This window comes from Balaenoptera musculus, chromosome 1, assembly GCF_009873245.2.
Source record: "Balaenoptera musculus isolate JJ_BM4_2016_0621 chromosome 1, mBalMus1.pri.v3, whole genome shotgun sequence".
In the NCBI taxonomy this organism is placed as follows: domain Eukaryota; kingdom Metazoa; phylum Chordata; class Mammalia; order Artiodactyla; family Balaenopteridae; genus Balaenoptera; species Balaenoptera musculus.
In genome coordinates, this window is record NC_045785.1 from 52,311,903 (window position 1) to 52,336,683 (window position 24,781).

The 24,781-nt window shown below is 37.9% G+C and overlaps 1 protein-coding gene across 5 annotated transcripts in view; it reads left to right on the plus strand.

Annotated features, from left to right (window-relative positions):
• Nucleotides 1-24,781, plus strand: part of NFIA (nuclear factor I A) — a 376,875-nt gene that overhangs the window by 218,382 nt on the left and 133,712 nt on the right. For 4 of the 5 annotated variants that reach the window (XM_036855592.1, XM_036855586.1, XM_036855614.1 and 1 more), the window contains exon 4: nucleotides 16,223-16,297. The exons of the other annotated variant lie outside the window; for it this stretch is intronic. In XM_036855592.1, coding sequence (XP_036711487.1) covers nucleotides 16,223-16,297 — 75 coding nt within the window. The remainder of the gene's footprint in view (nucleotides 1-16,222; nucleotides 16,298-24,781) is intronic. 5 annotated transcript variants of the gene reach the window in all.

Here is a 24,781-nt window from a genome sequence, read left to right on the forward strand (position 1 = left end):
CTGTGCTCCGCAACAAGAGAGGCCGCGATGGTGAGAGACCCACGCACCGCGATGAAGAGTGGTCCCCACTTGCCGCAACTAGAGAAAGGAAAGCCCTCGCACAGAAACGAAGACTCAACACAGTCATAAATAAATAAATAAATAAATAAAAGACTGTGAATTTCTTAAAAAAAAAAAAAAAAAAGAGTAAAGTTGTTAAAAAATAATAATAATAATAATACATTAAATTATGATTCAAGACTGACCATTACTTACAGAATATTGTCCAAATTTATTGAAACTCTACAAATTTCGGCCCTATCATCCTTTCAAACCTTTATCTACTGGGCATATACCCAGAGGAAACCGTAATTCAAAAAGACACATGCACCCCAATGTTCATTGCAGCACTATTTACGATAGCCAGGTCATGGAAGCAAACTAAATGCCCATCAGCAGACGAATGGATAAAGAAGATGTGGTACATATATACAATGGAATATTACTCAGCCATAAAAAGGAACGAAATTGGGTCGTTTGTGGAGACGTGGATGGATCTAGAGACTGTCATACAGAGTGAAGTAAGTCAGAAAGAGAAAAACAAATATCGTATATTAACGCATATATGTGGAACCTAGAAAAATGGTACAGACGAACCGGTTTGCAGAGCAGAAATAGAGACACAGATGTAGAGAACAAATGTATGGACACCAATGGGGGGAAAGTGGTGGTGGGGGGGTTGGTGGTGGTGGGATGAATTGAAAGATTGGGATTGACATGTATACACTAATATGTATAAAATGAATGACAAGAAACTGCTGTATAAAAAATAAATAGAATTAAATTAAAAAAGACAACCTTTATCTACAGTAACACTTGCCATCTCCCCTGCTGCCAACATATACACTTGGCTCCCTAGCCATAGGGTTATCCTTGTTGATCCCCATAAGTTTGATCACTTACACTCTCATCTTCTCTCAGACAGCTGTCAATATTTATTGAGCCTACAATGTAGAGGCCTGTGATGCTCTATGGATACAGAAATGAAATCAGAAGGTGATGACATTTGAATTGGGTCTTGCAGAGGTGAATCCAGTCTTCTTACTAGTTCTTCTTTGAAAGGTATTTTTGCTAAACTGAAGACAGGGAATTTGTTAATATTTGTTCCAAGTTCATCACCTAGACTTAGCTCATAGATTGGCATCAACAGATTTGTTGAATGAATGAATCAGGTTATAGAGAAAACTTTAGGTTTATAATTAAAGCACCTTAAAACAACAACAACAACTACGTTTAACTTCTCCCTAACCCTTTTGATAGTAGCTGGAACCTCAGAAATTGGCCATTGAGCTTACTGATTTTGTCAAACGATTTACTATATTAACAGAGCAGAATGCTGTTGGCTTCACCAGCTGTGTCCAGAAGAGCTCCATGTTCAAATTAGCCACAAATCATGTCTCTCGTGGTATTGTTGCTAATGGTGACATTGAAGACCTGAAATGCCTACATTAGTGAAAAATATATTATTTGGTGCCCCTGACAGTTTACATCTGAAAAGAAAGTGCTTTTCTCTGTGTTGGTTTTTGAGGGAGTAAACGAAATTAAACACATGTACATATATGTACGGGTATGCATGCGTGCACACAGGGCTCCCACCTGCCCTGTGACTGTTCTACAAACTGGGAAGATTTTACAGCTCCCCTAGTGTTAGGGGTAGGAAAGGAGCTAATGGAGTGCACCTTGGTGATCACAAAGCAGAAGGACTTCCATGCCACAGGTACTGGGTAGCTGCCCTTGGCTCTTACTTTTGGAAAAATTCAATAAAGTATCAGAATGATTAAAGAAGAAAATGAGAGAGCTGGAGGAGCTGCCCTCCTTCAAAACAAACATTTGAGACAAAGGCACTCATTGCAATTCCTGGTTGGTTGACAGCATGTAGGCCTGTTGTTGCTTAGTTTGGTTTATTTTCATAGTGTAGTTGGTTTGGTGCTAGCAATAGGGACTTGGGTCATTTTGGCCCTTTGTCTCTTATTTCACCTACATCCTTTTGCTGAGAGCAGAGAGCAGAATGAATGTTTATTTTCAAGCTTTACGTGTTACTTCATATTTCTGTAGAGTCTGTGGACTTGAGGTACAATGACACTGTCATGAACAAACAAACTATTTGTGGGGTTCCTGGGAGCTTATTAACAGTGAATGTATCTTCTTGGCAACAAGAGGAGATCAGAGAGGCTTGGCCAATATGTTCACGTACACATACAGACCAGTGAGCCAATATTTGAAATCAAGACTCTTCCAGAAAGGCCAAAATGTGTTTTATATTTATGGACCATATGTAAGAGAGCCCCCCAAACAAAACAAAACTTATAGTATTTTTGATATAATTAAAAAAAATCAAATTCTAACTGTAATATCTGAAGTAGATACTTGGATAAGGGTGAGAGGTAGAGGGCAGGACTGAGGAGGAAGTGAAATTTCAAAAGAATTGTAAGAATCAGTCCCTGGCTTACAAGAGTTTGCATTCTAATTATAGAGACAAATAAGTCAGCTCAGTAGTGGGCAAAATTACACAGTATCAAATACCTAATGAGATCTGTAAGACAGTGTTTATACACTAGAGAATATTTTTCACCAAAGGACCAAATGTCCCCCCTTGAGGGGAGTTCAAAACGTGTGAAGGCATTTTTGGTTCTCACAAGGAGGGGATGTTGCTGGCATTCAGTGGTGGAGGCCAGGGTTGCTAAGTGTCCTACACAGCATACAAGGTAGTTCTGGACATTGGAAGGAATCCCTCTCAAAACGCTGATAACCCTGAGGAGAAACACTGCAGAAATTCGAAGGAGAACTCAGTGCTCTGGCTTAGCTAAAGCCAGGTCTAAGACGTACCTGGTTACTCTCTGAGTCATACAAAGGTTCTGTTTTCCCTAAAATCAAGGAAATGGCCTGCATCATGAAGAGCTTCAGTGATCAAGGTCAGTAAAGGGAAACATGTTCATCATTCTTCTGCCTAAAAGGACAAATTCTTTTAGCATTGATTTAAAGCTATAAGGAATTAAGACCCTTCCTCTAATGATGCTTTCTGATGGCTCTCTGTCTATGCTGAAGTAAGGCGCTGAAGTATGGAGGCCCTGGATTGAGGGTAGTTCATTTCAAAAAGGTATTTCTACGTTCGATGTTAATATTGCTTATTTTGTAGGCATTTTTATGCCATCCGAAGGATTTTAACATTTAAAAAAGTTTAAATAGTTTTCATCTGAAAAATACTGAAAAACAAAATTAGATTTTTAAATACCTGTTTTCTAGAACATGCAGCTTGCATTTAGTTACCAATAAGAATTTTCAGCAAACCAAAATTCTTTAAAAATTCTTTGAAAAAATAAAATGTAACTGGCAAAATAAGTGTGCCATTTTTCATTCTCTCTTTCTCTAAATACTCCTAAATATTGTTTATTGAAAAATTACGTAAAACTTGATCTACTGGAAAAAAATTGACCTAGGGTCCATTTTTTGGTTGAGTCTCTATAGTTATCACCCCCAAGATATGAAACCAAAATTTGTATCCCATACCCTAGGATAATGCTCGGCCCATGTAGATAGTTAAGGTGCATTTAAAGAATAAATCTGTATTTAAAATTATTTAGGAATTATAAATAATTATATTTTTACAAATACTCTGAATAGATATATTTATAAGTAATATAGGAATCAGATTCCTTAAATTTGCACTCAGTTTATTTAGAACAATTGGGAGGACTAAGTACTGCTTTTCTCTCACTTTAGAAAACCTGAGAAATACTAGAGGATTTGTTTTAATAAGTTTTTTGCTGCTTGCTTTAGAAATAATTTCATTTCCACTCAAAAATTCATTATAAATAAATTATATCATCATTTTTATTTGTATATACAACTTTTATATCGATATTACATTATTTACTATTCCACATCAAAAGAACATAGTTATTTCTACCTGTTTCTTTTAAAATTTTTCTATCTGATCAACATCTAAGATATAAAGAATAGATTTATTGTTATAATAATAGCTATCATTTTTTGAACACATTCTGTTTTCTAGGTTCTTGGCCAAATATTTTAAATGCATTATCTCATTATTCCTAGCAGCAAATTTAAAGTAGGTACAACCATTAGTGCCATTTTACAGCTACAGAAACTGAGACTTAGGACATTTGGGATTCTGATTTCTGTAATATTTTCCCTACTACTATATGATATGTAAATAATACCTTGCAAATATAATTTTTGAAAGACAAGATGAATGAACATGTTGCCATATTGATCCCTTTACAAGAGAAAAGACACATTGCAAGTTCACCTTGGTTTATATTTAGCCTAGAGTGTTTTGTTTTTCTGATCACCAACAACTAAAAACTATGAAACTGAGTATGTTTGATAATTACTTATTTTACATTAGATATATAACTTATTTAAATGCAAAAGTAAGTTCGAAGAAGCTTGATAAGTGAGGCAGAACTAGCTTTCTTTTGAGTGAACTTTCAAAGCAATGGTAATAACTCGCTAAGAAGAATGGACACTGGCAGGTTTGAATCCTTGGTTGCAAGCTGACACTTTGAGGGAATGTTCTTAGCAAAACACTCACTTCAAGGGAAATTAGGTCAGGCTTCTGGAACATTTATCATGTGTACCTGTCACCAGCAAGACCCAGTCCTTAAAGTGAACTGAGATCACAAGCAATGATCCCTCCTGCTCTGGGTTGCAAAGGACACTCTAAACCAATAGTTCTACAAGTATGTGAGCTTGGCAGAAACTCCCATAAAACTGAAGCCAACGCCCATATAGTTGCTGTGGGAATTGAATTCCTTAATACTCTGTTTATAGAATTTTGAAACAGCAAATGGATTCGGTCTGTTCTGAAAAACAATCTGTCCCGTGGCTTGTTTGGAATAACATCTAGAGTTGCTATAGAAGGATGTAGGCGGACAACCCGTGTCTGCTCTGGAAGTCAATTTCACCAGCCTCTGCTTGTCTCACACCGCACAGCCAGGTTGGTTTTTGCCCAACTCAGGGTATTATTTGCATAAAGGAAAGGCTACCTTCTACTGAAGCTAAGGAGTTGCTCATTTGATATAGAAACTAGAGTCATTAGCAAAATCCAGAGCTAGAGAAATTAGCAAAACCCAGAGCAATGGAAGGTAAGATAGAGTGTATGGTAAAACCAAAACAACATAAATGAGTCATAACTCAGTGTCCTTTCAGTAATCATGTGGCATCATTCGGGTGGTTTCAGAACGATGTCAGCAAGTATGGGGATCCCACATAGGAATTTGAGATTGCACCTGCATCCGTTTATGTACATTTCAGCTCAATGAATGTCATTCATTGAGGGTCTTATGGATCAAAATGACCGCATTCACCAAGCAGTCAAATCTCTATATCTACTAGGTTAAGTTACCTTATCTTTGAAAGGAAGTAATTACTCATCTTTTTCATAAATTCTTGTCGGGTAAACATACCTAAAGATGTAACAAAAAATTGCTAATTTATATGTGAAAATGGTTGAAGAAAAAGGTGATATTATTAAATGTTTGTGTAGGAACCTACCTTTATATCCCAAGAAGAATAAAAAGAATAAATGGATAAGAATAAATACTTCATTTCTGTGTTCCATTGTCATACATATAGTGAGGACCCACCATATGCTAATCACTGTATAAATGGTGGAATTAAAAAGATGAGATAGATACAGTTCCTGCTTTCATTGAACTCCCATTTAAGTTGTGTCTGTGTGTGCATGTGTGGTGTGTGTGTGTGTGTGTGTGTGTGTATGACAGATCCTTAAACAAAAAATAATGATACCCTGCGTGAAATGCCAGAGGTTACTTTAAAACTCAGAAGAAGAAGTCAGGAACTTAAAGAAATTTTGTCTGTGAGAGGTAGCTTGTGAAACAAAGTTTTGTTTTTAACTATGTCCTTAAGAAAGATGGGGCTGTTATAAATGCAGGCCCAGAAGATTTGAGGGGCTGAAAGGGGAGAGTGGGTATGGAAGAAATCTACCAATGATTTCTTGCTGGAAGAATTAAAAAAAAAAAACTTTCATTATCACACTCTATTAAGCCAGGACCAGGAAACAATTTCTAATCAGCACTCTGATCTGGGCAGAGATTGTGCAGCCTTTTGTACCAGGCCTCAGATCTGTGTTCTCCATTCACACATGCTCACTTCCAGCTGTTGTCATTGAAATCCCACATAATCTTTCAAGGTCAAAGGGCAGTCACCCATGGCTGCTGCAGTTAAAAGGTTATGCTGATTTCTGTTGTCAAATATTGGCCCTTTTCTCTTCCAATCACTCCCATTCTACTTTTTCTAACAAGAAAAATCCAGGCTAGAATTGTATTACATGACTTTAAAGTCTTAAAAGTGTTCCCCCGTTGTGCTAACACGACATGGCCTGAACAGTCTAATTCATTTTGTTATATTTCACAAAGAATTTTCTGCTACTTCTAAAATACTTTGTGTTTGTGCTGAGCCAGCAAACTTCAAAGTCTAGTGGCCTGCACAATTTGTGGCATGCCATGGTATCTGCAGAAATGTATAATATAGATCCTATAATTTAATAAGTGCTGTGAATTATGGCATCTGCAGCTAAGTAATTGCTGGGTGAGTAGGAATTGCACAAAAAAATGACTTTAAAAAAGATGGAAGCTCTTTGTATTTTGTGGTTCTAAACATTAACTAATTTTATTATATATTTAGAAAATGGCACCTACCTATTTGTATTTTTTTTTTTCTTTTTGTAGTCTTGGACAAGTCATTGTAAGAATTCTTTTAAAATATATTGCTTCAGTTCATCAGTGATTTTTCTTTCCATGCTTGGTGAACCAAAATCAGTGTTAAGTGTCTTAAAATTAGCACATGGCCCCTGGTCATCTTCTTTCCTTGTCATTGCATGTGTCCTCAGGTGGTTTACCAAGCAGGGCTCTCTGTGAATGTTTTCACAGCAATGCGAATTAAACCTAAAAAGGAAGAACAGAATGATGGGCATTAATTTTTTTTTTTTTTTTCTGTTTTACATCCATAAACCAGGGTAGCCCTCGGGTGATACAGTTTCATGTCTGTTTCATTTACGATAATCAGTTTCTGATGTATTCAGAGAATGCATTTCCTTATTTTTTTTCTCCAGTATATGTAAGAGTTTATAAGCAGAAACTGAAGCTATTACAAATAGCTTGATCTGTTTGCAGATTAACAGTTGTTACTGTCCAAGTTTAGAGAAAAATTTGATTCAGAACATAGAAACAATAAGGTTGCTTAAAAACCCCTTTTAGTTCAAAACCAGGTTAATTAAGAAATACTTTTAAGTTTATGATGCATTAAGAAATAACAACATTAATTTTCAAATATTTATAAAATACTAATCTTATTATGCTAATATACTGGAACTTACTTTTTCTTACATGAAGCAAAATTTTCTTTCTTTAAATTTTTTTTTTTTTTACGGTGCTTTGAAAAAAAATTCCCTAAAGCAAGTGTTTCTCTGTTCTTGTACAAAGCTAATTTGTAGTTGGGTCCACTTGCAAAATATCTATTTCTGCTTATTATAGGTATAATAAATGTATAATTCTAAATGTTTAGGGGCAACGGGGAAATTAATTTGCTGACATGACGAAACAATGAAAGGAAGAATATTCAGCCTGGGGGAGAGACTGGGGCTGAGGGACTGTCTTCATATATTTGAAGGGTAGCAAAATGGAAGGGAGATTAGATTTATTCTGCCTGTTCCAGGGGCTAAGTGAGGTGAAGTTATAGGAAGGCAAACATATTAATGAATTATTTTTAAAAAATCAAACCTCATTATTTTATTAGTCTAAAATTCTTTATGACACAATGATTACTCCATTACTAGATGATCTTTAAGTTCCCTTCATTTCCAGTTCGTTCTGTGATGTCATGTATCCAGTATTTCTAAACATACAAATAGGTAAAAATCTTTCTTCACTTTTTATTTAGGCGTTTTGATATCTGTTAGACATAGTCCTTTAATTAAATGCTTAATCACTTGTAACTCAAACTCATAAACCCTCTTTATGTGAAGTCGAACCATGAAATTTAATTTAATGAAATACTACTCTTCCCTTATTAACTGCAGGAATTGGTAAAAAGATGTGATGAGGCCTCTGGGCTAGATTGGATAATCAAGTCTCTAGCATTATATTTGTTGGATTAAAATGCAATAAAATTCATTATATAAAGATAACTAAACAAACCTGTGTTCTAATCCTAATTCTGCCGCTGGCTGTGTGACCTTAGGCAAGTCAACCTCATTGAGCTTAAGCTTCCTTTTCTGTAAAATCAGAATATTGCTAACTACACAGAGTTGCAGGAAGAATTAGAGCTAATATGACTAAAGTGCTTAGCAGAGTGCCAAACACGTAGTAAATACTGAATAAATGAAAGCTATGGTTTTGATGAAAATTAATGCTACCTAGAGTTGTTCTATGGAAAAATTTTTCAGCTAGGTAGCTTAACTTTATAATACCTGTTACCAGCTTGATCCATTTCCCTAATGTAGATATTTTAAAGTGATTGCAAGTTAAGATGTGGAATATCCTTGAGCCTTGCCTTAAATGTGTTAATTAGCTCAGAGAGTTCAGATTCTGCTTTCCCCTTGGCACATTGGTACATAAACCAAATGGGGAAAATAGGAAAAGGAGCAGAGTAGTGTATTAACAGAACAACATTTGCCAAAAACAAATGGTATCCTTGTCAAATTATTTAGGAAATCGTGAGTTAAATGATATTAAGAAAGTTTGTTTATTGCAGGAACTTTCAGAGGCTTTAATATGTAATTTTTCCTCATCATTCTCCAAGGGTGGGTGTGATAATGTTTTCTGAACTTATTTTACTATGGAAATCTTTATTTAATATGTATTTGTGTCTTTGTTTTTAATTCGTTTGTGGTAGAGCATTTTGGGGGACTATTCTACATAGCACGGTTTGGGAAGTGCTGATATGAACCCTGATATGGAGGATGGAACAGATCAGTATTTGGAGAAGAGCAGGTGGGACATCTTGGCTGCAACACAGAGAATATGTATTTGGGTGGTATTGGAACTACTACCTGAAATGCTGAGAAGGTATATTAGAGGCCAGATTTTGAAGGGCTTTAAATACCTAGCTAAGAAATCTAAACTTAATTCTCAAAGAAATCATGAAATACTGATGGCTTTATTATCAGACAAAACACACCAACCATCCATGCATTCTCTCCCTATTGTGCTAGTAGATTAAAGTGGAGAAAAGATACCTAGCCGGCATCACAAATTTCTTTGCATATAAGGGCCTTACAGAACATTTAAATAAATAAAGTACAATAAAGAGTATTGGGGAGTGTGGTATATTTGTAAGCTTGCGCTCAGTTTAAAAACCTTTGTATGCAAAAAAAAACAAACAAAAAAAATTAGTACTCTGCTAGCCAAGCAAAATGTGTCTGCAGACTGAAATTGGCCCTTGGGCTGCTAATCTGTGGCACTTTCAATTCTAAAGGGAAAGACTGGCACTTATGTTGGTTAGGTTAAGTACTAGGCTGCTGTAACAGAGACCAGAAAAATAATGTGGTTAAAGTACATTAAAATCTATTTTTCTTTTTGTAACTGTTCCAGATGACAGGGTAAGTTGGCAGGGGGGTTCCACTTCACACCGTCATTCAGGGTCCCAGCTTCCTCTGTCTTATTGCTTTCCCATCCCATGGGCTCTGTCTTTGTCTGCAGACCAAAATTTTACAATTCGGGCTTAATGGACCAGTAGAAATATACCTCCACCCCACCTTAAAAAAAAACCAACCTGTTTTCTAAGATATTCCAAAATAAAAGTGTAGAAGGAAGATGTGACTGGACATAAGCTAAAATAATTTACATTGTGCTTTAGAGGGCTACTAAATAAGGGTATCTCAAGGCGCTCATCTGAATCACTGAATCAGTATTCATTACATACCTAGAACCAGAGATTGTGCTGGGCCCTGTGGGCATTGTCAGATCAGGAGACACAGCCTACTCTTACCTGGTTTGTTGTGGGAGTACTGAAGGGCAACAGGAAAACAAATCACTGTCAAATAAAGAGAAAGAGCCTATGACAGAAGGCAAGTTGAGCTGAAGCTCTACTCAACAGTATTGACTGAGCACAGCTGATAAGTATGGACTGAGCTGGGGGGACGGGCAAGAAGAAGGAGCCACGTTCCCTCCCCTCACGCGGCTCATAAGCCAATGGGGAGTTCACCGAAGGAGGACTGAAAATTCCAGGGAGGAACAGTTGATGAGGTCAGGTTTTCTTTAGGAGCAGGAGAATGTGAGTTCTGTGAGAGCAGTGTCTTCGGGATTTAGCGCAGGGTCTTCATGTCACAGACAGTCCCAAGTACTTAATGGAATGTAGATGGCCTGACCACGAGGGAGCTCTTTTCTCTTTGAGGAGCCCAGACCCAAGCATGAAAAGTCCCAGACATTGGCCTGGCTTACCAGTGACGGGACCATATTTACCATGGGAGAATAGACTAGAGATACACTCGTCCCTCTGTATGCATGGATGTTGGTTCCAGGACCACCGTGGATACCAGAATCCTCAGATGCTCAAGTTCCTTGTGTAAAATGGCACAGTTGGCCCTCAGTATCCACAGGTTCTGCACCCCCTATACGGAAGGCGGGCTGTACATTCTTTGTGGTGAAATGACCTGTATGTTGCAGTTGGCCTACATCCACTGGCCAGATGAGGTTTGATAATTTAGAGCTGAGAGCCTTTGCTCTTCCAACAGGACAAACAAACATACCACCTCATGTATAAACTTTCCTCCTCAGGTACATTAACTCTGTTTCATGGACATTTCAACTTTCTTTAAAGACCAGCCCTCCAGATGGTTTGTCTATTTCTTCCCCAACCTCTGAAGGTTCTGCAAGGTTACTTGTGTCTCTGCAAATCGAACTTTTTTCCTTTAAGAGGTAGATAGACATGCAGTCCCTTCATGAGATAAGATTTGGTTCCCATATAATGGCATTTTCCATAATAACTGCTGATATCATCAAGGTAAAGAGAGATGCTTCCCCTAACCACGCATAACAGAATTTAGCTTTTTATATTTCTGCCTCTCTAGAAAGCCTAATCTCTCCCCACTGTGAGTATGACTGACTCCAGGTATTGAAACCTGTACTCTAATTGGAAATTCATTGAACAAGACTTCAGTGAGGGAACTATTTTAGCCATTTTATCTAAAATGAAAAAGAATCTGCTCCTTATTTCAATGTCCTATACAATTGCTCCTGAACAGTAGTTCAGAATTGGAGAGAGTTAGATCAGTGTGCAGTCTGGCCTTTCACCTAAGACATACTTAACAAAAGTATATGTTTTGCACTCATTTCTGAGAGGCCCTATTCAAAACATAAATCTTGGGACCTTTTGGGAATGTTTAATCAGCTTTCTATCTGAAGATCTTTTAATGCTAACATCTGAATTCTGAATTATGTACTTGAATTTGCCTTTTTATTGTCTTTTCTATTTTTCTCTCATCTTGCAATAAAGTAGAACACCAAGATTGGTGTTATTTCCCTGAAAGTCATTTTTGTGATTTGGTTTGTGTTAGTAAGAACGAAATACTAATCTGCTCAGGTTTGCTTAGTAATTACACTAGCTATGTCATTTTTTCCATCATTTCTCAGGTTTCATTTCTCGTTGCTATCTTCTTCTAGAGTTCATCACTGGGTTTCCAAGTAATTGGTGAAGGAACAAAACCAGTTTCATAGTCATTTAAAGTTACATGGAGTGTTTACACTGGCCTTTCCTTGGGGACATTTTATAAACATGAAGTAGTCAAGACAATCTGATAATCTCATGATACTGTAAAGGGATGGTTGCTTCAAAAGTTGTGAAATAATTCTACCTTTATTGTTATTTTTCTGGTTATTGTACGTTGACATATATTTGATCTTCTAAATTACACATATTCTATTAAAATAGGCTTTAGGAGGCAGGTGGCTGGAAGGGGAAGGAGGATCCAATTGCTATTTTTGCAGTGACTTTCAGGGTGACACAAAATCCTAGCTTTAGTGTGGGACTAGATGTTTTTTAGCCCCTTATGTCCATTATATAATGCTGCTCTTTATCTCTGTTTTTATTTGGTCTGCCAAAAATATTAACCACAATCACAACAATAGGACAACCCCAGACATTTCTTATCAGGGAAACTTATAGCACCGTCTTGATTGGAAGCTTTGTCTAAGGGGTTTGCCCATCCTCTCCTTGTCCTGTTTAGTTGGGAGGAACTATTTGGATAGTTCATTTTAATAGTTTTCAGGTGCACGTTGGCTTGATTTCATTGCTAGAGGTGAGAGAGAAAAAGAGACAGAAATAAGAAGTTCGGTTAACATTTTTATAAAAAAGGAAAGAAAGCATATTGAACCCAATTTGAGTCGTGTTCATTCAGAGGCATGTCTGGAGTGCGTGCTGAATACCAGATACCGCATTAGGACCTGGAGGGCTGGAGACACAGAAGATGCTCTCTCTCCCTGCAGAGGGCTCACAGTCTAATGTGAGAAAAAGACAAAATTACAATTCAGTGTGCTAAGTCCTAGGTTAGAGCTTAGTACACAAGGAGAATATTGAGAAAAGAGAAAAGAAGTCTTCGCCAGCAGTGGGGGTAACCAGGGAAGGTTTTTGATAGAGATGACAACAAAGCTGAAATTTAAAGGACAAGTAGGAGGTGGCCAAACAAAGGGTATGAAGGACAAGGCAATTCAGGGAGGAGCATGTATTCCCTTAAGCCAAGAGGTAGGGCTGGAAGAGAAAGACAAGAGATAGAAAATGAGCCTGAAGAGGAAAACAGAGGGGGTGTGGAGGTCGTACGCCAAGTGAAGGAGTTTGTACTGAACCCTGAACACTCTGTGGGGCTCTTGCAAGATTTCTGACAGGACAGTGAGTTCTGAACGCTTTGCGTTTATCTCAGATTCCTCAACACCTTGTTCTTTTCTACCTCAGGGCCTTTGAACATGTCAATCCCTCTGCCTTAAGAGCTCTTCCTCCTCCATTTCCGGACTGTCTCCTTAGTATCTTTCAGATGTCAGCTCTTAAGAGAGACCTTCCTTGACCACTGTTTCTAAAGCTTTTCTTATTTGTTTCCTTCGTATTATTTATTCCGTTTATAATTTTTAAAATAATTCATTTGTTTTAGATTTTCAGCTGTGCCTAATCCTAGACTGTAAATTCCCTGAAGGTAGGGACTGTGTCTCAAACCCTTGGCCCAATGCCTGGCACACGGGAGGTGCTCAAGGAGTATTTGCTGAATAAATGAATGAATCATCAGATTTGCCCATCAGGGAGACAGCTCTGGCTGCAGAGTGGGGAGCAGACGAGAGGAGAAGCCAAGACTGATGACAGAGGATGTAGGAGGTTGTCCCATCATGCTGGTGAGAAGTAGGAAGAGCCAGGGCCACAGTTGGAAGGGAGAGATGGAGATATACATGGAGTGAAGAAACAGTATGAAATGGAATCAGTGGAGATTCGTTGGATGTGGGTGTTTGTAAAAGGCAAGATTCAGGGATGACACCAAACATAGAAAATGAGATGAACAGTGGATGGTTCATTGAAGTAGGGAATTCAAAAGAGTAAGAACAGGTTTTTGGAGAGAAGAAAAGGAACTCGGCTTTGGACATGTTGGGTCTGAGGATACCCGTGGGCTATCTGGATAGAAACATCTAATAAACATTTTGATTTATGGGTTTGGAGCCCAGGAGAGAGATCTTGGCAAAAGATAAAGATTTGAGAGTCATTGGCCTATAGATTCATTCATGCACTGATTCAACAAATATGCACACACTTACTAACTGCTGTGTCCCAAGTATTAAATACAGTGGTGAAGCAAGCAAACATTTTTCTAGTTTCACAAATATCACAGTCAAGCCTGGTAGCTGATATCATGGAAATAAAGAAAATAACATAGGGAATATATATATAAGGAGAGATGAGCACAAATGCTGGAGAACACCAGCATTGTAGAGGTGGACAAAAGAAAAGGAACAATCAGGAGAGGATGATGGTTTGAATGGATGAGCCCTCAGGTTTCCCCCTCCCAAGTCCTCATGCTAAACTAAACTAAGTCTTCAAAATAGATTGGTTGCTTTTTCCGGTGGCAGGATTAAAGTACGTTCACATTCACTCTGTTCAGAAATTCATTTTAAGTCGTCCTTAAAATAAGGAATTTCACAGGTTGGAACTGAAACAAGTATCAGCCCGCAAGCAAGTGACGCAGACAGAGATGAGCAAGAGCTGGAGATCAACCCAGATTTTCCCACTCAGCTCTGAATTTCCTCGCTATTGTTATATGGGTCTTAAGTCAAACTTATCGTACGTTGTGGTTGGATTTCCTTTGTTATGGTCTGTGGGATAAATGTGATGTTAACGTTGTCACAGTAGAAAGAGATATTATGCTGTTTTGCCAAGACTTCGTTAGAGATATTTATTATTTATTTATTTATTTATTTATTTATTTATTTATTTATTTATTTATTTATTTATTTTTACTTCTCAGTTCTTTTAACCCAAGAGGCAACACCTCAGGCACTTACCAAGTAGAAGTCAACTAAATACCTGGGTGTGGGTTTTTTTAAAAGGTGAAATTTCTTAGGCACTTCTTCAAATGAATTTTGCCTTTTTAAAAAAATTGTGGTGTATCTACATGATTCTTTTTTTCTTTTTTTTATTAAGATATAATTGGCATAAACATTCTGTGAGTTTCAAGTGTACAACACAACGATTCAATTTGTATGTATTACAAAATGATCACCACAATAAAGTCCAGTTGACATCCATCACCACACATCGTGCCATTTTATTTTTAAAAAGCAAGTTCTGATTATTGCATATTCTAAAAATTAGAGCCGCTTCATCTAAAATATCATAGATTGTATGTTTGATATAAAAATTGACTGAAAATTGTCTTTTAATTCTCAGCCAAAACATCTTTCTTATGCAAAAGTCCAGTGTAACCAAAAGAAAAAGAATAATTTGTAGGTCCATTTATAATTCTACAAAGCGTGGTGATTTTTTTTGCATGTGTTTATGTGCATGATATTTAACAAATTTATTGGTGCATAAACTATGCCACAGGTAAACTTGCTTCCTTTCAGTAGTGGGCAAAATCTTGCTTTTATCAATAACATAAATCTTATTTATGGATTGTTTGTTGTTCATTCAGACTAGTCCAGTTTCTTACATTGCATTTCTTAAAGGTATGTTTCTTATTTCAAAGAACACTTATTTAAAAAAAAAATCCCTTCAGCCAACTACTTTTCCTTGACCCTAATTTTAAAGCAGGAGATTACACTAGCCCTATAAGCAGATCCCTCAACTAGATTCTACCTGTGAGACTCAGAATCAGAAAACTTTAGAGGCAGAGAGGGAAATGACATTCGTAAATTATGTATTCCTTGCCATTTATAAATATGTTCCTGTATATACCATAAAAATAAATAAGTAGTTGACAATTAGATGTAATATCAGATATCTTAAAGGAAATTAATTATATCCAGCAAAAATAAAGCAGATACAGAAATCAAAGAGTAAGTCATTTTGAACAACTAATTTATTATCTTTTCTCAAAAAATAAGGTTCAACCCACCCCTCCACAAAAAACTCTTGTCTCAAAACAAATATAAAGTTTTATTTGTGCTCAAAAGAATTTGTGTTTATGTTTCAAGGGTTGGGGCTTGTCTTTTGCAGTCTGACTTCTTAAGGATTCACGCTATGGTGCCTGTAGAAATGAAGGGGGAACATCTTTAAATCTTGTTTGGTTTGAAGGAATGGATAGCTAATCCCGATCAGATGTTTCTTTAGAGAACAATGTTTAAAAACTGTTAGGGAATTTAGCTATCCTAGCTGATTCTTAGGTAGGCTGTTTTCATCCCAGTTGTGAAGGTCTCAGAGGTCAGCCAAGGTAACCATTTATTTTAAATCGTCTTTTGTTTCAGATTTCCTGTTGAACTTTTTTTTTTAACCATTTCAAAAATCACCCAGTTGTTGTGTCGTAGCTTTCCATAACCTCCAGATTCAAAGATTCAAACCAAAAAACCATCTATGCAACTAAATGACTATACCCTCCTACGTGACTCTAACTAGAGCAGAATATGAAATTAGACTTCACATTTTTTAATCACAGTGAAACTAATATTTGAAATTCTCTTGTCAGATGTCTTCTATTTATGACACTTCGCTTCTTTTGTTTTTGTTTCCCCAGGACATTTGGGCTTCCAGGACAGTTTTGTCACATCAGGGGTTTTTAGTGTGACTGAGCTAGTAAGAGTGTCACAGAGTAAGTATAATTTTGCTTTGATTTGGTACAGATTTGCCTTGGGTTTGTGCTTACCTTTTGCTTAGGCCTCCTAAAGACATAAATACCTTTCAGAATCTCCTTTTCATACTCCCACTGGAAGAATTTTGCCACGTAGTTTGTTTGACAGCCAAGAATTTAGATCAGGAAAAATTAATATCATTTTAATGTGAGACATAGGGAAAGAACTGAAATCCTGAGTGTCTCACATAGTCCCTAGTTTATAGTGTGAACCTGTTTTAAAAAAATTGAGGCTTCCCGGATTTCTAAGAAATTCTGAGTTTTAAAAGAATTTGTTTTTGACCTTTAAAGAATGCTAATGCCCTTAGCATGAGTGACACTGTGCAGCATGATCATTACCAGCTTGTCAATAATCACCAACAACAGTGAATTAAGAGTACCTGTCACCACCCTGTTCCATTGATCAAAGGGTCATTGATTGTATTTTTGCTATGACATAATCCAGACAGTCCAAGGAGAAAGTATAGGATTCTAAGTCTCCCTCCCTCCACCCCATGTAAACACACACACCCCCCCCACACACTGTTGCCTTCCCACAAAAACATCTCTTTGTTTTTATTTAAAACCATACCTATATTACCCCTGAAACTAACATAATGTCATATATCAACTATACTTCAAAAAACTAATAATAATAATTTTCATCACGCTTCAAACAACTTTGCAGGCCTTGAAAAGATCATAGGCCTTAGACATTGTGCCTATTGTGCTTAATGGATTAAAATAAAAGTTTCTGGCTAACATTAAAAAAAGCGTATCTACAATGACTATGGTGTTCTAGGTCCCGATACCAAGGAAAAATATACTAAATATTAAAATTTTATTTTTTTATCCCCCTTCAACTTCAAAACACCACTGGTGGATAAAATTTACATTGTTGAAATTGGTTTCAAGCTGCATCAACTTCTTTGTGGAATGAGGTGGAGTAAAAATAAATATTTTTATTTCAAGTTCATACCCTCCATTCACTGTATTACAGTCTTGCAAGCTTGACCGAGTAAGCAAGTCAATCTCATGACAAGATGTCAGGTCAAGCAAGCCAAGCCATCCTGATCTCACAGGCTCAGGTTCTGTCTGTTCTTATTTCTTAAAAATCCAGAAAGTGTGATACAAGGTGTGGGCAGGGGATCTGAGGGTGGAGGGAGAGTCTATCCGCCAAGCACTGTGCTAGATTTTCATGTATGTTACATAAAGTTAATCCTTGCAATAAACATGTGAGATTAAGAAATTACTCTCATTTTTACAAATGAGTTAAATCGAGGGTCTAGTTAAGTCATTTTTCCAAAGTCAAACAAGTGGGTAAAAGGTTAAGCTAAGTCTGTGTAGCACTAGAATCTGTACTCTGAGACTAGCCCAAAGGAACTTGAAGAAATCTACAACCTGAGACTAGACAGGGAAAACAGCAGGAAGGTAACCATGGGTGTTAGAAGTCTACAGTCGGGAACCCTTGGTTAATGCTGGGATGTCCTGGTGTAGGGGGTCAGAACCGTAAAGAATGAAGCATTATGAGCAGCCAGTTATGACTTGGAATGGCGAAGTTGCTGCCATGTGATGAAGTGTGCTTAGAGTACCAGCCAGTGAACTGGAGAGATTGCCTTGTTAACTTGGAGGGTATATACTGCCCTAGCACAGCTGATGAACCAGTTATTTGCCATAGACAAATAAAAATGCATTTGTATGTATATCTTTTTACTTTTTTAAAGATTTTTAAAAGGTGATCATCATCGTACATTTTTCTCACGATTTTAATAATAATAGTAATATAGAGTATATGTATTAGAGTATAACTGTCCTAATGGCATTACTGGGGCACACATTCATTCATAGAGCCCTTACTGGGATCTAATCATAGCCTTCCTGAGTGAAAAGAAAACCCTTTTAAGATTGGTGCACAAGACCTTTTTTATTCTACCCTTGCTGCTGTAATACGTACCTTTAGTCTTCATTACTGTCAGTGTCCTGAGGCCTGGGGGTTTGTATGTGAAGGCCCACACTGCTCAGAACCATCCCCAGAATCTCGTCCTTCTTCCACTGTCTCTGTGTCCCTTTAAGGTCTTCTAGCCCAAGCCTTATCAGTTCCAAACTTGACTAGACTTCCATTCAGTCTACCACACGTGGTTGCCAAGGGAATTCTCAACCTGCCTTCAGGATTGCCAGGGGGTATGGCCAGACCACACACTGAATCTACAGAGGGACCTGGTTTGTTTCCTGTCCCTGTTTAGAGGGCTGTGCTGCTTATGCCTGGCATAGTATCCTTCGGCTCTTGAATGCTTTTCGATCCTGTACGCTGCTGTGTAATTGCTCTAGGACTCACCCACACATGCCCTCATGCTGACTGACACTGTTTGGCAAGAGTGGGACTGGGCTGTGTCAGCTGAACCATGGCTTCTGGCCAAACTGCCATCCAGAACCCCCTCCCTCCTGCAGATCTTTAATCCAGGTTTGTTCAGGGTCTGTGTCTCAAGATTGCCTTGGCTGATGAGGGAAGGGTCCCCCAGCTCGTGTTTCCTCACCCGCACACCTTTCTGAAAGACGTAACACTCAGACCACAGGATGGAGTCAAAATCCTTAACCATTCCTTACGGCGCTGCCTACCTCCCCACGTTAGAAGAACTAAGCATCCATTCTAGAGGTGCAGTGGACACTTTTTCCAGATAAGTGGGGCTGGAGTACATTCTGTAGCCCTGAGATAGAAATAAGCTAACTGGCATGTAAGTGGATTAAATGCATGATGTTAGCCCTGGTAGGAGCATAATGTAACATATGAAAAATTACAGTAGCCAGCATTTATCACGCATGCACCAAGCAGCTGGCATTGTGCTAGGCACCGTTCAGTCCTCCCATGGTTGCCGTTATTGCCCCTTTTAATAGATGAAGGAGTCGGTGATGCTCAAAGTTAAGAAACTTGCCCTTTTCACTTTACTGTACTCAGCTAGCTGCCTGTAGAAATTTTTGTCATGACCTCTCCTATTAACTGCATTATAGAACTAAACAATCCAAAGATTCTGCGCTTTTATTAAATTATCATTTCTTATTAGGGTTGATAAACTTTTCAATTGTTAATGTGTGCATTAAAAAAAAAAGTTTAAATGATTTTCAGGTAAACCAAAACAAGTAAAATACTTAATTACAATTTTTTTCCTGGATTTGTTTTCAGGTTTGATTTTTTTTTAATGAATAGACTTTCAATATCGCTTCCTCCCCAGTTTCCTCTATGATGGACATCTTTTGTTAGTGTGCTACATTTATTATAATTGGTGAGCTGATATTGATACATTATTATTAACTCAAGTCTGTAGTTTACCTTAGGGTTCATCCTTTGTGTTGTACATTCTATGTGTTTTGACAAATGTATCCACTATTACAGTATCATACAGAATAGTCTATTACAGTATCATATTATTACACTGTTACAGTATCATACAGAATAGTCTATTACAGTATCATATTATTACACTGTTACAGTATCATACAGAATAGTCTATTACAGTATCATATTATTACACTGTTACAGTGTCATACAGAATAGTCTATTACAGTATCATATTATTACACTGTTACAGTATCATACAGAATAGTGCATTACAGTATCATATTATTACACTGTTACAGTATCATACAGAATAGTCTCACTTCCTTACAAATCACGTGTGCTCCAACTAGTCATCTTCCCACTCCCCCAACAAGTGATCTTTTTACTCTTTCTATAGTTCAGCCTTTCACCTGGATGTTTCTAATGGCCTCAGAGTCCTAGAATTTCTTCCACTGTGCTGCACATTTTTTCTTAACTTCCTCCCGTCTATCCCAGCCCCACCCAGTCCCCCCAGTCACACCTGTGACCACATACGTGGCCCAGAAATTTCACACTAATGGTGGCCTTAGCTTGAAAATGTTCCCTCTTTCTGGATCTTTCGAATTCAGTTTTTCAATTTGCTAATACAAATATTGACATTCCCCAGGTTTCCAGTTCGTTTCTGTTTTTAGTTTTCCTCCTTTCAAACTTAATAGAGGAGGGAGATGCTATTTCAGTATTTCCTCATGAGGATTCACTGAAATAACTGTGCTAAGTTTGTTGATTATAATCGTGTTACTACAGGGTGGCCATGGCCGAGAAACTCAAGAGAAAGCTGCTGGCTTAGCCTTGCACATTCAGAGGTGAGGGTCAGGCGACAAGTTTGCTTGACATGAAATCATCCTGCTCAGATGCACGGGGCTGTTGGAATCAGGGCCTCCTGCTGCAGTCTCCCACCAATTCCCCTCTTACCCTTGCCTCCTGCCTGCCTACCTTTTAATTTTTTGCATCATCCAGACTCCGTGAAAGGCAAGAAAGGAGAGTTCTGTTTCTCTTAGCAGCAAAGAGAGTACTGTAGCATAAAAGTAAATGTATCTTCATTCTCCTCCTACCTTTTCCCCCATGTGCTAGGACCATCTGAAAGTAGTTCTGGTTATTTATTACTTTGTTCCGGGGGAGGGAGGGCGACATACAGACCACTAGACACGTTGCCAGAGAGAGAGAGAAGTCTTCTCTGCTCTGGGGGAGGGGGTTTATAAGTGCTAACGTTGAGGTTCAGAATCATTAAAGTTGTTTTAGCATAAGACTGTGAGGAAAGAGACAGGAACCATCTGTTGAAATGGCTCTTACATGATGCTGCATTTTCAAACAAAGCCTTCTAGAAGCATTTTCAGATGGGTCTCTTTCCCATGAAGTTGCTACAAAGAGAGCCCACTCTACTGGTGGCTAAATGATGCTGCTTAGATAGCTCTCTGTCAGCACCCTCTCTTGTTTATTTTGCACCAGTGTTTGCCTCAAAGTGTGTGCTTTGAGGCTGTCAAATATCCTTCCTGGTATGCACCCAGAAAATCCTCCCGAAAAAATCCACTACTTCTGCCCATATCCTTCTAAAGTGCTGACTCTTTTATTTGAAGTTGGTGGAGTGACTCTGAAACCTTAAATACTTCACTGGGAAAGAGGAAAACCGCAAATACACACAGGCCATTGTGACTCTGGCCTGACGGGTTCTAATTTTCTAGCAGTGGTTTGTACACCCGAGCTGGCTGCAAGGGTTAAGTAAACTTCGTGGCTGGGTATGATTTCATGGCCCTGGAATTTTGAAAAGCCAGGGTTCTCAGTACACTGTGGCCAGCCTTAGAGTCTTTGGGTGTGAAAACCACTCTCAGTTACCCAGACTGATTCTGGGTTCCTGTTGCATTGCTGCAGAATCTATTAAAATCCAGCAGCTGAATCGTCCTGGCTCTGCCACAAAGCTAGGCTGCTGGGTGGCTACAGGATTCCCGAGTTGTTTGTCAATGGAGAGTGGGAGTGAATGGAGCAAGGCATATGCCTCAGCCTGGCATGAGGTGGCACCCTAGTGGCTGTTTTCTGCCTTAGAAATGTGCACTCTTTCTGTATTCTTACACGAGATTTGTCATTAAGATCCAAATTGCAGTTCATTTGTAAAATTCTTTCTTAAGTTTCTAGGTCCTTTGTGTGTCTCTGGGGGCCCATATCTACACCCTTGGATTTTCTGACCAGCAATTTAGTAGGAACTATTGGCAATAGTCTAACCTGCCGTAATGGCGCTACTACAACAGAATTAACTCGGCTCTAAGGTACAATAAGGAAACGAAGATCTTTGGTAGGGACAAGCCCAAACTTGAAAATTACGAAACGTTCCTGCAAAGAAGGACTCATGAGGAAATTGGTGTAGGATAAGGGATTCCGGATGTCCTAGTCCTTTGGGGTGCCATTTATTTGCCAGATTTTAGGTCTTTGTTAAAGTGGAATAGATTTGAAACTTTCTTTTCTGAATAGGTGGCCTGTTGGTTCACCTTTGATCATGGCATTGGAAATTATTTTTAAAAATCAGGTTATATTCTTACGCAAGCTCTTCTTTCGAAAGAAACCATTTGGGCTTGAGCATTAAAGGAAGAAACAAAAAGATTATAATAAAAAATACACTGCAGCCCTAGCATGAACAGTGGCTGTGACCTTGCCTCTTGTTTGCCATTACACAATTCAATGGCAGTCCACTCAAACTATGCTCTCGATCAATATCCTATTAAAGCAGCACAAAAAGTCTCCATAAACTTAGTGGTTAGCTAAGTTTATAAATGGAACTCGGCATAATTAGATGGTCAATAGCAGGCTCTACTAGTAATTTTAAAATGAACATCACACATTTTCTATCTGTAGAAGTCAATGGCACCTCCTCCAGAGTAAGGGTATCGTGTGCAGCAGACAAAAGAGTAGGAGTCCCTTTAAAAAAATCATAATGCCTATCTCCAGAATGCAGTTTTTCAAGAAAACCTGTTACATTATGGAATAGAAAATACTGATTGACCCTATATATTTTTTCATTTGCCAGTCTAAGCCACCTTATTCTGAATATATTATGACATTGCGAATGTTTTATTTTCTAGTTTTAATCAACCCCTCATGAAGAGACAAAATAATAAATATTGCCATACTCTTAGGAAGAAAAATACCAGTCTGGCTGGCTTAATTTAGTGGGTTTCCTCTACTATAATTCAATAAATTTTCAAAATAAATACTGAAATTGAATTACTTGAAAAGGATGTTTTGTTGTATCATTTTTTTTCTTTTAATTTTCTTGACATATTTGGGGTGAATATTTGAACAGTAAAGCTGGCAACAAATAGAATGAACTGACAGTAGCAGGAAATTTTTGTCAACTACTCTTCCTTCTGAATCCCGGCTCACAGTATGTGTGGCCAAACATGATTGTTTGTTCTGTCCTACTCTCCTCACCCACTAGAGAAAGAGCCCCATAAAGTAAAAGGTGTTCCCACCCTTACCTAAAAATTGAAATGTGCATATATCTTGTGTTTGGTGTGGGCTCTGGCAGCCGTGTTATGACCACCATGTCGGCTGAAATTAGAGCTATGATAAGAACAAGCTTATGACATCAGCAGACCCATCAGCCAATACTGTGCATGAAGGTGTTGTCCTTTCTGTTACACTCATACCCCTACAGCCTTCCTGGTTAGAGCTGGCAGTGAGTTCTCATAGCAAGATTTAGAGGGCCTCTTGTTTTCTTTTCTTAGCTGAAGCTCCTACTAAATTTACCAGACTATGAACATTTTTATGGTAAAGGTTTGACTCAGGGAGAAGCAAAACACATAACACCTTGATGTACATACTATTTTGTTATCACGATCTCTTTTCATATATTCATCTATTTCTCATCTTTTCTAGGTAATTTTTTCTTTGGATAATATATTATATAAAATCTATATGCAAGATGGCATAATGGTATCATAAAATAGTCCAGGATAATAGATTTGGGGATCTGGCCTTACCAAGTGACTTTGGGCAACATTTAACCCCTCTCAGCTGTGTTCTCCTGATAGGTAACCATGATTTATTCAATCAGCAAAGATTTATTAAGTACCAATTGTGTGCTGGGTTTAAGTCTGAGTGCTGGAAATAGAAACACCTTTCAGAATCGATAGCTAGTGGGAAGCAGCCCCATAGCACAGGAAGATCAGCTTGGTGCTTTGTGACCACCTAGAGGGATGGGATAGGGAGGGTGGGAGGGAGACGCAAGAAGGAGGAGATATGGGGATATATGTATATGTATAGCTGATTCACTCTGTTATAAAGCAGAAACTAACACACCACTGTAGAGCAACTATACTCCAATAAAGATGTTAAAAAAAAAAAAAAAAAGAAACACCTTTCAGGAGTGTTTCAAGGATGAAGTGAGAAAATGTCAAGAGTCTAGCACATAGTAGATGCTCAACAATGGTAACTACTATGATTATTATTGAACAAAGCCTCTGTCCCCGATCTTTCACTCAGAGCTGATCCTTGAGTTGACCACACTATCAGCAAATTTATTAAAAATGCGTATGTGTGTCTATATGTGCTGAGTGTGTGTGTGTATAAATTAAGACGGACTGATTTTAGAATTCATGTTCTAAAAATCAATTTATTACAAGGACCATTCTAGTGACCCTTCCAGAGTTAGTAATTCCGATAGAAAAAGAGCATGCCAATACTAGATCTAATTCATCTGCTTTAGGAAGCCAGAAAATTCTTATTCCTCACGTTTTCAGCCAAAGCCTATGTTTCTGCATTATTCTTGGAATTTCTCTTCCAGGGTATAGAATGGATAACAAGATGTTTAAAAATTCTCGGTCTAACATTGACACGTTAACAACTTTTTAAGTGGCCAGCCACACCATGGTTATTTTTATCAGAGTTTTTCAAAGTATTTGGTTCTATAGTATTTGAAAATTTTGCTTTCTCTTACATTATGGGTGTAAAAATTCCAGTATGCTGGAGGTCATTACTGCCAATTGGTTTTTAGTAAATCTTCATTTATGCACTCATAAGCCTCAATTTTTAAAGAGCAGATATTCATATCCAATAGGTAACATTGGGGAACTAAAAGGCATTTGGGGGCTTTCCAAAACCCTGAC